Raw genomic sequence first — 12,920 nt, forward strand, 5'->3', positions numbered from 1 at the left:
GTACCCCAGGCCCTGACTCATGCTCATCGTCCATACAAGATTTAAAGGCATCTATGCCTGGCGTCCATAGATTCCAAGGGCAGAAGGGACAACTGTGGTTATCTAGCCTGACCTCCTATTGAGCACAGGCCAGAGAACTGCCCCAAAATAATCCCTAGAGCAGATCTTTTAGAAAAACAGCCAGTCTTGACTGAAAAATTGCCAGTGATGGAGAATCCACCACAATCCTTGGTAAATTGTTCCAATGGTTAATTACCCTCACTGTTAAAAATTCACTAAGGCTGTCAATCACAGTTAACACCTGTGATTAACTGAAAACAAAATTAATACGTTCATTTTTTAATGAGTTAATCGCATAGCTCTGGGTGGGGAGGGAGGCATCTGTGGTGGGGGGCTGAAGCACCAGCCAGGAGCTTGTGGGGGGTCAGAGCCAGGAGCCCTAAGGGGGGCTGAAAGTAGGGGGTCACCATTTTTTTTGTTAAAAGTCCAAATGGGGTCACCAGCACAAAAGGTTTGAGAAACACTGCCATAGAGAATAGGGGCCTGGTGAGCGCAGCCTCCCTGCACCCGCCTCTCCTCCCCTGCTGCAGGCCAAGTCCTGGAGGTAAAATCCACCCTCCCTTGCCTACAGGGGCTGGGCTCACTCAGCTGAAGGGAGTTATGTAAAAATAATAATAATTCTACATTTGTAAATTCAACTTTCATGAAAGAGATTGCACTACAGTACTTGTATAAAGTAAATTGAAATACTTTTTATTTTATTTTTTACAGTGTAAATATTTGTAATCAAAAATAAAGTGACACTGTACACTTTCTAGTCTGTTGTAATTGAAATCAATATTTGAAAGTATAGAAAATATCCAAAATATTTAAATAAATGATATTCTATTATTGTTTAACAGTGCCATTAAAACGGATTAATCACAATTATTTTTTTTAATCTCATGTTTAATCACGATTAATTTTTTAAATTGCTTGACACCCCTAAAATTTACCCCTTATTTCTAGCCTGAATTTGTCTAGCTTCAACTTCCAGCCATTGGATGGTGTTAGACCTTTCTCTGCTAGACTGAAGAGCCTATTAGTAAATATTTGTTACCTATGTAGATACTTAGACTGTAATCAAGTCACCCCTTAACCTTCTCTTCATTAGACTGTAGGAGCTTGATCTATTTAGTTTATCACTATTCAGTATGTTTTTTAATCATTTAATAAGTCTCATGGCTCTTCTCTGAACTCTCTCCAATTAATCAACATCCTTCTTGAATTGTGAGCATTAGAACTAGACACAATATTCCAGCAGTGGTCACACCAGCGCCAAATACAGAGGTAGAATAACTTCTCTACTCCAACTTGAGATTCCCCTGTTTATGCATCCGAGGATCACATTAGCTCTTTTGGCCACAGCATCACACTAGGAGCTCATGTTCAGCTGATTATCCACTATACCCCCCAGATCTTTTTCTGAGTCACTGCTTCCCAGGACAGAGCCCCCATCCTGTAAATATGGCTTGCAGTCTTTGCTCCTAGATGTAAACATTGACATTTAGCCTTATTAAATTGCATATTGTTTGCTTGTGTCCAGTTTACCAAGCAATCCAGATCACTCTGAATTACTGACCTGTCCTCTTCATTATTTACCACTCCCCCAATTTTTGTATCATCTGCAAACTTTACCGGTGATGATTTTGTTTTCTTCCCAGACATTGATAAAAATGTTAAATAGCATAGGCCAAGAACCAATCCTGGCAGGACCCCACTCGAAACACACCCCTTCAATGACAATTCCCCACTTACAGTTACATTTTGAGACCTACCAGTCGGCCAGTTTTTATCCATTTCATGTGTGCCATGTTAATTTTATAAATCAAAATGTCAGGTGGTACCAAGTCAAATGCTTTACAGAAGTCTTTTATGTCAACATTATTACCTTTAACAACCAAACTTTTGCATTAATTATATTACCCTCCTTTAATTCTTTATTAAGAGTCCTGTATCAGCTGCTCCATTATCTCGCCTGGGATCGACATCAGGCTGACAGGCCTGTAATTACCCAGGTCATCCCATTTACCTTTTTTAATAATTGACATAACATTCGCTTTCTTCCAGTCTTCTGGAACTTTCCCAGTGCTCCGGGACAATGAAAAATCAACATTAATGTCCAGCGAGCTCCTTAACTTGCATCCAAGAGTTTTAAAAGAGCTAGCCATCTGGACATGCTAATTTTAAAATGTCTAAGAGCTTGGCTACACTTGCGAGTTACAGCGCGTTAAAGGAGCCCCGGGCACACTAGCTCACTACCCGTCCACACTGGCAAGGCACGTGTAGCGCTCTGACTCCACGGCTAGAGCGCTCCTGGTACCCCACCTCGGCGAGTAGAATAACGTTTGATGCACCCCCGCTGGAGCGCCCCAGCATCAGTGTGAACGACGTGTTGCATTACTGCGCTCTGATCAGCCTCCGGAAACGTCCCATAATCCCCTTAAGTCAAGTGGCCACTCTTGTCATTGTTTTGGATATACCCTTTGAAAGCTCCGTTTCTGACAGCCGGCATGCTTATCTGCTCTGAGACAAAGCAACCATTACTGTGGAATGCTGTGTGAGAGAGAGAGGTGGGAGGGGGAGGTTTGCTGCTGTCTGAACTTACAAGACAGCATGCTGACATGCTCTCAGCCCCCCAAAAACCCACTCTCTCTCCCCCCACATACACATAACACACTCCCTGTCACACTCCACCCCACCCCACCCCATTTGAAAAGCACGTTGCAGCCACTTGCATGCTGGGATAGCTACCACAATGCACTGCTCTCTGTGGCCGTTGCAAGAGCTGCTAATGTGGCCACGCCAGAGCACTGGCAGCTGGCAGTGTGGACAGACTACAGCGCTTTCCCTACTGCGCTCTACGAAGGCTGGTTTAACTCAAAGCGCTCTACATCTGCAAGTGTAGCCATGCCCTAAATTTAGTAGCTTCTGTCTAACATCCTCCTAAGATACTTGTGGAATGGAAAGTGTGTTCTCATGGCCACATGATGAGACTGCATCACCTGTTTTTTCCCCCCAAATACAGAACAGAAGTATTTATTGAACACTTCTGCCTTTTCAGCATTATTATTGATAATTCTATCAATTCCAGCTAGTACTCGACCAATAGCACTGTCAGGATTATTTTTGTTCCTAATATATATATAAAAAACTCCTTCTTACTCTTTTTAATTCTGCTGGCCATAAATTTCTCCTTGTGTCCTCTTGTTTCCTTATTGGTTTTCCACAATTCCCAACTTCTGATTTATATCCATTACTATCAATTTCCTCTTTCTTCCATTTGTTATATATTAACTTTTTTTACAGTTGCCTTCACTTCCCCTCTAACCCAGGCTGGTTTTTTAACCAATACGGCCTTCTTCCTCAGTTGTGGGATTATGGCTTTTGGGGGATTTAGTAAGGTTTTCTAAATGATTCCCAACTATCATTCACATTTTTCTGATTAAATTCTTCCTCCCAGCTCATTTGGCTCATAATTGTTTTCAGCTTCGGGAAATTGGCCCAAGCACCAAACATATATATTACTGGTCTGGACTTTATTCTATTTACACATTATAAATGTGATCAAGTCATGAACACTTGTAGCTAAGCTATCATTAATTTTTAGTCCTGTGATCATCTCCTCTTTATCTGTTACAAGAAGGTCCAACAAAGAATTCCCTCATGCTGGCTGCAACGTTTTTTGAGTTAGGAAATTGTCATCTATTATGTTTTGAAATTCCAGGGATGTTTTAGTCTTGGCAGCATGAGACCTCCAGCATATGTCACTCAAATTGAAGTCCCCCATGATTACATGGCTTTTTTCCCTACACATTGTAGATAGGTGCGTAAGGAGCTGGCCATCCTGTTCCCTATTGTGATTTGGCAGACACTAACTAGTAACCTATTTGTGCTTTATCTGTTAGTTCAGGGTGTTAATTTTGCTCCCTCTCTCATAGCTTCAGAGACTTTCTATTATACAAATCCCTTTGCTGAATACAGGCACACAGCCCAGTGGGTAACACTCTCAGGGAGTTCTGGAGTGAGTGTTATAAACAGGAGAGCCACACACTCAGGGGATAAGGACACTGATTTAAATGGTTTAGGAGCACAGAGACAGCTGTCTGACTTGGGCAGATTGGCAGGATCACATCGCTGCAGCCTGCTTTCCCTTGATACCATGTGATGGGCTGGCCTGGCATGCTTCCACTGAGGATATCCTCTGGAGGGTCTCTGTTCTAAGGGAAGGTGAGCTCTCACTAGAGGGACGCGGTGTTAGGATATAGATATTCAGGCCTGTCTGCAAAGACCTATATTTTAAGAATTTAGGTGTATTCTTATCACTTAGCTAGTTATAGAGGTACAAAACAAGAATCAAAATCAGTCTGCCTGTTTATAGGCCTTCTCTCACTATAATAGTCTAAGGACTTGTTCTTAGGCTAAGGCCTTTGGCTAAACAGCAGGGGCAGCCATAAGCTGGGAAGCAAACGGTCACGTCCTCACCAGTCACTCTGAAATAAGGCATTTTGGGGCTGTTAAAAAGATGATCCAATCTATCACCTCCAGAGAAAGGGAAGAGCCTAGAAGCTTTAAAGAAAAGTCTGATAGCATCCTGTCTGGCAAGAACTCACTTATCAATAGCTGGGGTGTGAAATCCTCATTTCTTTGTTGTTCTAGCACTGTAGTCCCCACTTCCCTATTGTTTGTATGTATAAACTCTGTCTGGTTCTGAGATTGTTTTTGTCTGCTGTATAATTAATTTTGTTGGGTGAAAACCAATGAAGGTGGTGGGATATAATTGGTTAGATAATCATGTTACAATATGTTAGGATTGGTTAGTTAAATTTCAGTAAAATGATTGGTTAAGGTATAGATAAGCAGAACTCAAGTTTTACTATATAGTCTGCAGTCAATCAGGCTCGGGGCGGGGGGAATTGGAATCATGTTTTGCTAACGGGGGGAAATGGGAACAGGGACACAGGCAAGGCTCTGTGGCATCAGAGCTGGGAAGGGGGACACTGAGGAAGGAAATTGGAATCATTGCTTGCTGGAAGTTCACCCCAATAAACATCAAATTGTTTGCACCTTCGGACTTCGGGTATTGTTGCTCTCTGTTCATGCGAGAAGGACCAGCGAAGTGAAACGGTGAAGGAATAGGCCCTCTAACACGCGGGCTGTGTACGTGGGGGAAGGAAGAGCTTGTACCTTTGGCAATGTGCTGATGGACCTCTACTCTCACCCAGTTAGAGAAGGTGACATTTTTGTGTAGGTCATTGATTCGGCAGATGTACAGTCGGGTTTCCCTTGCAGTGATGAGCAAATCTGGCTCCGTGGCCCCCACAATCTGGCAGCAAGCAGACTGAAAAGAAAACGCAACCTGTGGACATGGCACAAAGTCCTTTCTCTTCACCAGTACATTTGTAACCCAAAGGCACCAGCAAGCTCTTGGAGAGAGACTTTACCCTAGAGACGTGGCAGAACCTCCCTGCTTCAAGCCCCGTTAACCAGACTGATGGATGATGCAGAGATGGGTGCAGGGGAGAAGAGCTCATTTGACAGCTCCCAGCAGCAACTTGCCATTGATGCACCATGGGTCTGAATAAGCAAACACATCCCACTTCTCCCCATTCTCTTTGCTTTTGGTTTCCTAGCCTCCCGGTTCCAAACCTGGCCAGCTCCAGAATGGACCCAGCTCTATTATACCATGGCTGTGTAAGCAGTAGGGCAGGCTGAAGCAGCCCTGCCCTGGTGACAGAATGGATCAGAATGAGCCAGGAAGGCAGAGCACGCAGTCAGGTATTGCCAGGTATGGAAATGGAGCTGAGATTCCCAGGCTGCATAGATGCATCCTGCTGGTTGCACTGCTGTGAATGCAGAGACGGGGGCTCCTATTCCTGCTCTCCTGTGTGGGTTTGTCAAACCTGTCCTAGCAGCAGGATTCATCCTAGCAAAAGTGACTGAGCCAAACTGTCCTATTTAACTGGCTTCCTTTCCTGCACCAAGACGAGCATTTGGGGTGAGCATGGGACTGCACAACAAGCCTGCCTGAGATGGATGTGAATGCCAAAGAAGGGAAAGGTGTGCACATGCGCATGTCTGCATGTTGGTGGATGGGGTTTGCAGTTTCCAATGTTTTAATCTGAAATCAGATGTTAATGGCAAGTGTGGCAGAGCAGCTCACGGGGAGGGTGGAGCAGGCCCAGGCCCAAGGGGATGTAGTGTCACTGTTCCACCTGGTTGTCAGCACCTGGGCCCTGCTCTGCTTTATCAACATTGCGGGCCTGATTTGCTGCTCTCTGGCCCCTTGTGTCACTTGATGCCTGTGCAGCCTCAGGGTCAGGCTCTTACCCCTGTGGCAGTGAGCAGCGGGGACTGGTTTGGGCGCTGTGCCCAGGTGCAGCACTGTCTCCAGATGCCAGGCAATGGAGAATCAGGCCCTGAGAGCAGAGACTCCTGGTCTCTCGTTGCATGCCCAAGAGAAGAGGCTGCCATCCTGCAGTCACTTGGCCCACCAGTGAAACTTACTGTGCCTTGTCATACCCTCTTACTTCCCCTGCACGCACCTTTCCCTCCTCTAAGCTGGCTTGGTCCAGCTCTCGCTGCCTCTCCCTTGGAGGGCTATAACTTGTCCCCCTGGCTCCTCCTCCCTAAGTGACTTCACTGGCCCTGCTGTCCTTCGAGCTCTGCTGCCTCCCTTCCTCTCCCAGCTTCCTTGTTTGACCGCAATTACTGGGCCAATGTGTTTATCCCTCCCAAGACACAGGCAACCCCACCCCCACCCCCAGCACTGCTCTCTGTTCTCCCAGTGCCTGCACATTCCTTCTCATCCCTCAGTGCCACTCATTCCTCTTCAGCCCCTCCCTCTGTCACAGCCCACCAGTCTCTCCCTTGTGCTCACTCTCCTCCTTCAACCACACTGGCCTCTCTTGGATTTGCTGACTCCACTGTCTCCTCCCCACCCCCAGGTTTTTACTCTCGCCCGGCAAGCGCCTCTTCCTGAGCTGAGCACCTCTGGAGAAAAGCCAGCAGCTGGGGATTCCCCCCTGTGCTCTTTTCCCTCCAGTTCTGCTGCCTTTCTTGCTAAACAAATCTATTTCTCATTGAACTGCTCCTGCACCTCCAGCCACCAGCACTGTTTCTTCTACCTTCAGCTCCCCGTCCAACCCTCTGCCCCTCTCTGTTCTCTACCAGCTTCCTTACAGACAGTGCTAGCACAAACAATCAGCAGGCTGCCCCGCCACATACCAATCTGATTGGCAGCTGCTGCTCCTACCATCTTCCTTCAGCCCCGATCCAGCCCACTCCCCACTCTTGGCCACTCAGACTTTCAGACATGGCAGCTTTGTACTGACAGGGCTAAGAGGGGTTCTCTGCCCATCCCTGTAACTGATGCATGGGGCACAGTGGCTGGAGTGGGGAGGGGAGCCTCTGTCTTGCAGTCGCAGATGTGCTTTCCCCTGGCCTTACCTGGCACTGGTAGAACCACTGGTACTGTGGGGACGTGCAGGCTGTGGCCCTACATCGCATCGTGAGCGAGTAACCGACAGGGACGGAGGCGGAGGCCGGCTGCTCAGTGATCACAATAGCTAGAGAGAAGCAGATGCAGAGTGGTAATGGCAGCCAAGGGAACAGAGAGAGGAGCAGCAAAGTGGCTTGGTGCTCTGGGCCCTAAATATTCAACCTGTTTTCCCTGGAGTTGGATGGCCAGATGGCCCAGCATGATGCAGGGTGTTCTTTTCCCTGCAAGGGCTGGAAGGGAAGGGTGGTGACTGGAGCCCTCCCTCATCTTGTGCCCCACGCAGTTCTTGACTTTGAGACGCCATAGACTCCTGGGTGAAAAGCCACCTCCATGGGGGCAGGCTGGGGCCCTGGGCTCATCCCTCTCTGTGCCACTTCACTCAGTTGGCCAGGCACATGATGCTGCACCATCTGAAGGGTGCTCCTGCCCTGTGCTGAGAAGCTCTGGAAGGGGCTGTGTCCATCTGCTCAGGCTGATGCTCCTCGCCTGTAGAACTGCTGGCACGCCTTCTCAGCACCTGGGGTCTGGCATGCTGCCATCACCACTTTTACAGTGTTTAAACCTATGGGCCACAGCGCCCAGAGCTGTACAATTTGTATATTGATCGTTTGAACAGTAGGATACATTGCAACTGCACATCGGGTGTCTCATTAATAAAGATGGCCTGCAGAAATGCTCCATTACATCTGGCTAATTAGCGGAGCACCATACAACAGCTCTCTTGGAAGCACTGGTGGTGGCTCCATCATTAAAGGTCGGTTAAGTTTTGAGAGAAAAATAACAGTAGCGTCAACCCCAAACATTCAAAAATCATGAGTCAAGCCCTAGAAAACATGAGATGATTTTAAATATTGTGAGTTTTCAACAAAAACACATTCAGTGTTATTTTTCTTTGCTTTCTGGTGTTGGAGTGTTCCTGGCTCGCATTGTCCAGCTTTTCTCTGCAAACCAGGGGGGTAGAAACTCGGTTTCTTGTTTTAAATGGAACCTGAAATTCTCCCATAATCACATGATTCCAGCAGCTGGGGCTTTGGAAAAAGCACCAAAGTGTGTGACCCACAGTTGTGTGCCACACCTGCAGCACAGCAATACAGATGTGTATTTAAACTCATTTGTCGCGCTTTGGGGGTGGGCAGAAGAGAGAAATAGCTACTGTGGATCACAGTGAAGGGAGCCCTATCCCCTGAACATGGTTGAGCGCTGCTCACCTTTTGGCATTGCTTAATCAGCAGCTTGGTCTTCCACGGGCAAGGCACGGGGCTGGTGTCAGCAATTAAGCGCCTCACTCCCTGGCCACTCTCCCGCTAGAAAGCTGCACCTCCCTGGAAAGAGGCAGAGGGTCTTTGTGAGAAAGGAAACTTCTGGCCCACATGCCAGCATATCAAAGCAGAGAGGCAGCTGGCTGTTGCCATGTTACCCAACATAAAGGGCCCACAGGCCAACTGTGCACCATGGGGTCCTTAGTAACCATCACATAGATTGTTCCTTTGGTGGCCTGTTGCTGGAGCAGCATGCTGGGGTAACAAAAGCAGACACATGCTCCCTCTACCCTCACCCCCCCAGGCAGGAGAAGGTAGAACAGGGGCAGGTGAGGGGCACTGCAGGATGTCAGGGGCCTTAGCTTTCCTGGGTGGGGAGCTTGCTGTGCTTGGAGGATGGGGCAATGGGGTGAGTCTGAAATGTGCCAGGGTGGGGGATTGGGGAACCCAGAAATGGGGGGCTGAGAGCAGCCAGGGCTCCCCAGAACTGTGCCCAGCTAGGGAGGGGGCACCAGAGCTGTGCAGAGGGAGAGGGGCCTGTGCCCTCCCAAGGGAGTGGGGAGGCTGCCTGATATCTGCCAAGGGGAGCATGGGGGCAGATGCTAAAGGAGGGTTGGTAGTTTTGGAGCTTGGACAGAGGGACGTCAGGGAACCATTCAAAGAAGTGGGCTGGGTAGTCAGGGCTTCCTTCCCCCTGCCCATCCCCCCCCGCATACAGGGCCGGCTCCAGGCACTAGCCTGGCAAGCAGGTGCTTGGGGCAGCCGCTCCGGAGAGGGGCGGCAGGTCCAGCTATTCGGCGGCAATTCGGCGGATGGTCCCTCACTCCCGCTCGGAGCAAAGGACCTCCCGCCGAATTGCCGCCGCAGATCGCGATCGTGATCGCGGCTTTTTTTTTTTTTTTTTTTTTGGCTGCTTGGGGCGGCCAAAACCCTGGAGCCGGCCCTGCCTCCATAGCCTTGCTGCTACCCCCATTTCCCTCCCCACAATCTCTGCCCTGCCCCCCCCTGCCCAGCTCCATCCCTCTGCCATTCACAGACCTCAACAGGACAAGCCCTGGAGGACTGGGAGCCAGGACTCCCTGCTGACCCGCCTGTTCCCCTCCACCCTTTGTTTCCTCCACCCTGCAATATAGGGTCAGAGTCCAGCTGAGAGGGATGGGGGGCTACAAAGGAGTCAGATGCAGCTCCCCAGTCCCAGGTCCGTTTTGTCTGATCTGTGGAGTAGTTTAGAGCAGCCGTACTGCACCGGCACTTTGGCCACATCCCTGACACGCTCACTGTGCCGGGGTTTCTGCTGCTGGCAGATCTCCTGGCTTACCCACAGCACATACTGTCATGAGGGCACAGTCTGCGTGGCAGGTGAGGGCTGGTCGGATATGGTAGCAGTGATAATAGCTTTCAGGAAGATGCAGTAGAGTGGGGAACTCCCTGGTTTCAGAGGAAGCTCTCCAGGGAAGTGTGTGGCTCAGTGTGACATTAGCAGCAATGTGACGATAACAGTGGTTGCTGCCGGTAGAACCACAGATCCACGTGGCATGTTCCAGGAGTAGAAATACACAGAAATCTCTTATTCATTGACGATTTTGGTGCATTTCTCAAAACTCCCATTTGGCCCACCCCGACACATCCCAGCGGCAGGGATAAATTGTGAGGGCTGCCCTGGCCTCTCTAGGTGCATCCCTTCCATCAACACTCCCAGGGGGCGGGGTGGAGGACCCCAGCCTAGACTCTGAGCTGCAGCCTCACATTCAGGGGCGGCTCTATGTATTTTGCCGCCCCAAGCACGGCAGTCAGGCGGCTTTCGGCGGTGCGCCTGCGGGAGGTCCGCCGGTCCTGCGTCTTCGGCGTCCCTGCACCACCAAAGCCACCGAAGCCGGGGGACCGGCGGACTTCCCGCAGGCGCGCCGCCGAAGGGAGCCTGACTGCCGCCCTCACGGCGACCAGCAGGCCGCCTGAGGCACACGCTTGGTGCGCTGGTGCCTGGAGCCACCCCTGCTCACATTCACATTTGAATCTTACTAAAGCCCAGCTCCCAGCTGAGCTCAGCACTGCGTCCATTAGGAAGCAAATCCTTTGTCATTGGCATCGTGGCTTTTAACATATGAAATTTACCAGGAGAACTGTAAGCCTCACTGTAGGATAAGTCTTGCCACGGGCATCACCGCATTAAGGTGCTCAGATGCTATGGTGATGGGCCCACAGCAAGTACCTAGCCAGATCACACATGCACATGAAACAAACGATGGCCCTGATCCTGCAAATATTAAGGCATGTGAATAACTTGACACACTGGAATAGTCTCAATGAACTCAAAGGGACTATGTACATGTACATGAAATTACTGATGTGTCTAGAGGTTTGCAAGGTTGCGACCTATGGATGGGCCTTACTCAAGCTGCTTTCTTGAACCTCTACAACTCTTTTGCGTATGTTGAGAAAATAAAATCTTTTGTTTCAATGGCAGATAGTGTTTGGGATCCTTCTAGTCTGTAGGAATGTTACTTTACCCCCGCCTGTAATTTGCTCTAGACCAGGGGTAGGCAACCTATGGCACGCATGCCAAAGGCGGCACGCGAGCTGATTTTCAGTGACACTCACACTGCCCGGGTCCTGGCCACCGGTCCAGGGGGCTCTGCATTTTAATTTAATTTTAAATGAAGCTTCTTAAACATTTAAAAAACCTTATTTACTTTACATACAACAATAGTTTAGTTATATATTATAGACTTCTAGAAAGAGACCTTCTAAAAGCATTAAAATGTATTACTTGCACGCAAAACCTTAATAAATGAAGTCTCGGCACACCACTTCTGAAAGGTTGCCGACCCCTGCTCTAGACAATGCCAGGTGGCATGGGTAGCTGAAAGAAACATTGCTTTAGTTGGTTATAAAATCCTAAGAATAATATTTAAAACCAGACCTGTAGGTTTCACCCTGCCTCAGGCCCCGGCAGAGCATGTGTGACGCTGATTCCACCCGATAAATGAAAGTATCATTTCTCACATATTAATGCTTTCACATCCTTTTAAGGCTCAGAAGATACCAGCATTCTTCAGCCTCCTGTTAGATGTGCAGCTTCAAAACTTTGCTAGAGGAGCCCAGAGGCCCCATTCAGCCCCTTGGCAGAAAGACAGAGTCTTGTGACTGTCACCAAGTCAGAACAAAGCAAACTCTAGCTTAGCTGGCAATTTCCAGGATGGCAGGCTGCATGGGGGGGATCACAGAAGTCTCCTTTGTGCCTCTTTCTACCTTCACCACAAAAGAAAATAAAAAGAGCCACAGATGTCAGAAAGGACATTGATTCCCCTGGGGAAAACGCCAGGGAACTTACCAGGTGTTCGGCTCTGTAACCTGTGGGAGAGCCACTTCGCAACCTGCTGCTCAGAAAGTTCCTGGCTGTACAGTGATCCAGCACTTCCTCATTTCTGCAGTGGTTTGGTGAGGAGTCTCACACCAGCACAACAGGCTGAGTCACTAGCCAATCCCAAAACAAGTCCAAGCCCTGAAAGTGAAACTGGGGAAAAACTTCTCTGAGTGGGAGTGAGTCTCCTCCCTCCTGGTGAGACTGAGACATGTTATCCGAGGAAACAGATCTGCTACCAGCACTGGTCCCACACAAGCAGAGATCTCAGCACAGGCAAAGTGAACAAATCTTCCTGCCAAAGGCTTCCCTGGAGGGGGACTTCCCAGACAGCATGACAGCCCGCCTATGAATCAGCTCTCAGATTTCCTTTCAGAACTCAATATTTCTTAAAGGAGCAATAGCAGCCATTAGTCATAGTACTGCTCCTTTCTCTTCACAACCGTTACACGTTCATCCTCTCTGCTGTTCCTGCCCACCACAAACAGATGCCCTGCCCTGTAGCTAAACCAGCATTGCTGCCAGATAATCAGGTTAAACGGGGGGGGGGGGGGGAGGGGGGACATCATCTCTCTTTTTACAGTACTTTTATTTTGCAGCTTTTGGAGTGTGTGGATTCAGAAAAGGGATGGGAGAGGCCAAGCCAGAAAAAGAACCAGAGACAGCTGCATCATACTTTGCCCTAAGAATCATGGGAACATCAAAGGGAAGTGTGAATCACCAGACTCTGGAGATGATTCAGGAAGTAGTTGTGACTAGG

The 12,920-nt window shown here is 48.8% G+C and overlaps 1 protein-coding gene across 1 annotated transcript in view; it reads right to left on the reverse strand.

The window, feature by feature from the left end:
* LOC135884235 (mucosa-associated lymphoid tissue lymphoma translocation protein 1-like) overlaps positions 1 to 8,758 on the reverse strand; it is a 60,614-nt gene extending 51,856 nt beyond the window's left edge. Inside the window, exons 1-3 of the mRNA XM_065411492.1 lie at positions 8,749 to 8,758; positions 7,489 to 7,607; positions 5,227 to 5,380 (exon numbers count right to left, since the gene is read on the reverse strand). Of these exons, the coding sequence (XP_065267564.1) occupies positions 5,227 to 5,380; positions 7,489 to 7,607; positions 8,749 to 8,758 (283 nt within the window). The remainder of the gene's footprint in view (positions 1 to 5,226; positions 5,381 to 7,488; positions 7,608 to 8,748) is intronic.
* Positions 8,759 to 12,920: the final 4,162 nt, after the last annotated feature.

This window comes from Emys orbicularis, chromosome 10 (assembly GCF_028017835.1).
Source record: "Emys orbicularis isolate rEmyOrb1 chromosome 10, rEmyOrb1.hap1, whole genome shotgun sequence".
Lineage (NCBI taxonomy): Eukaryota > Metazoa > Chordata > Testudines > Emydidae > Emys > Emys orbicularis.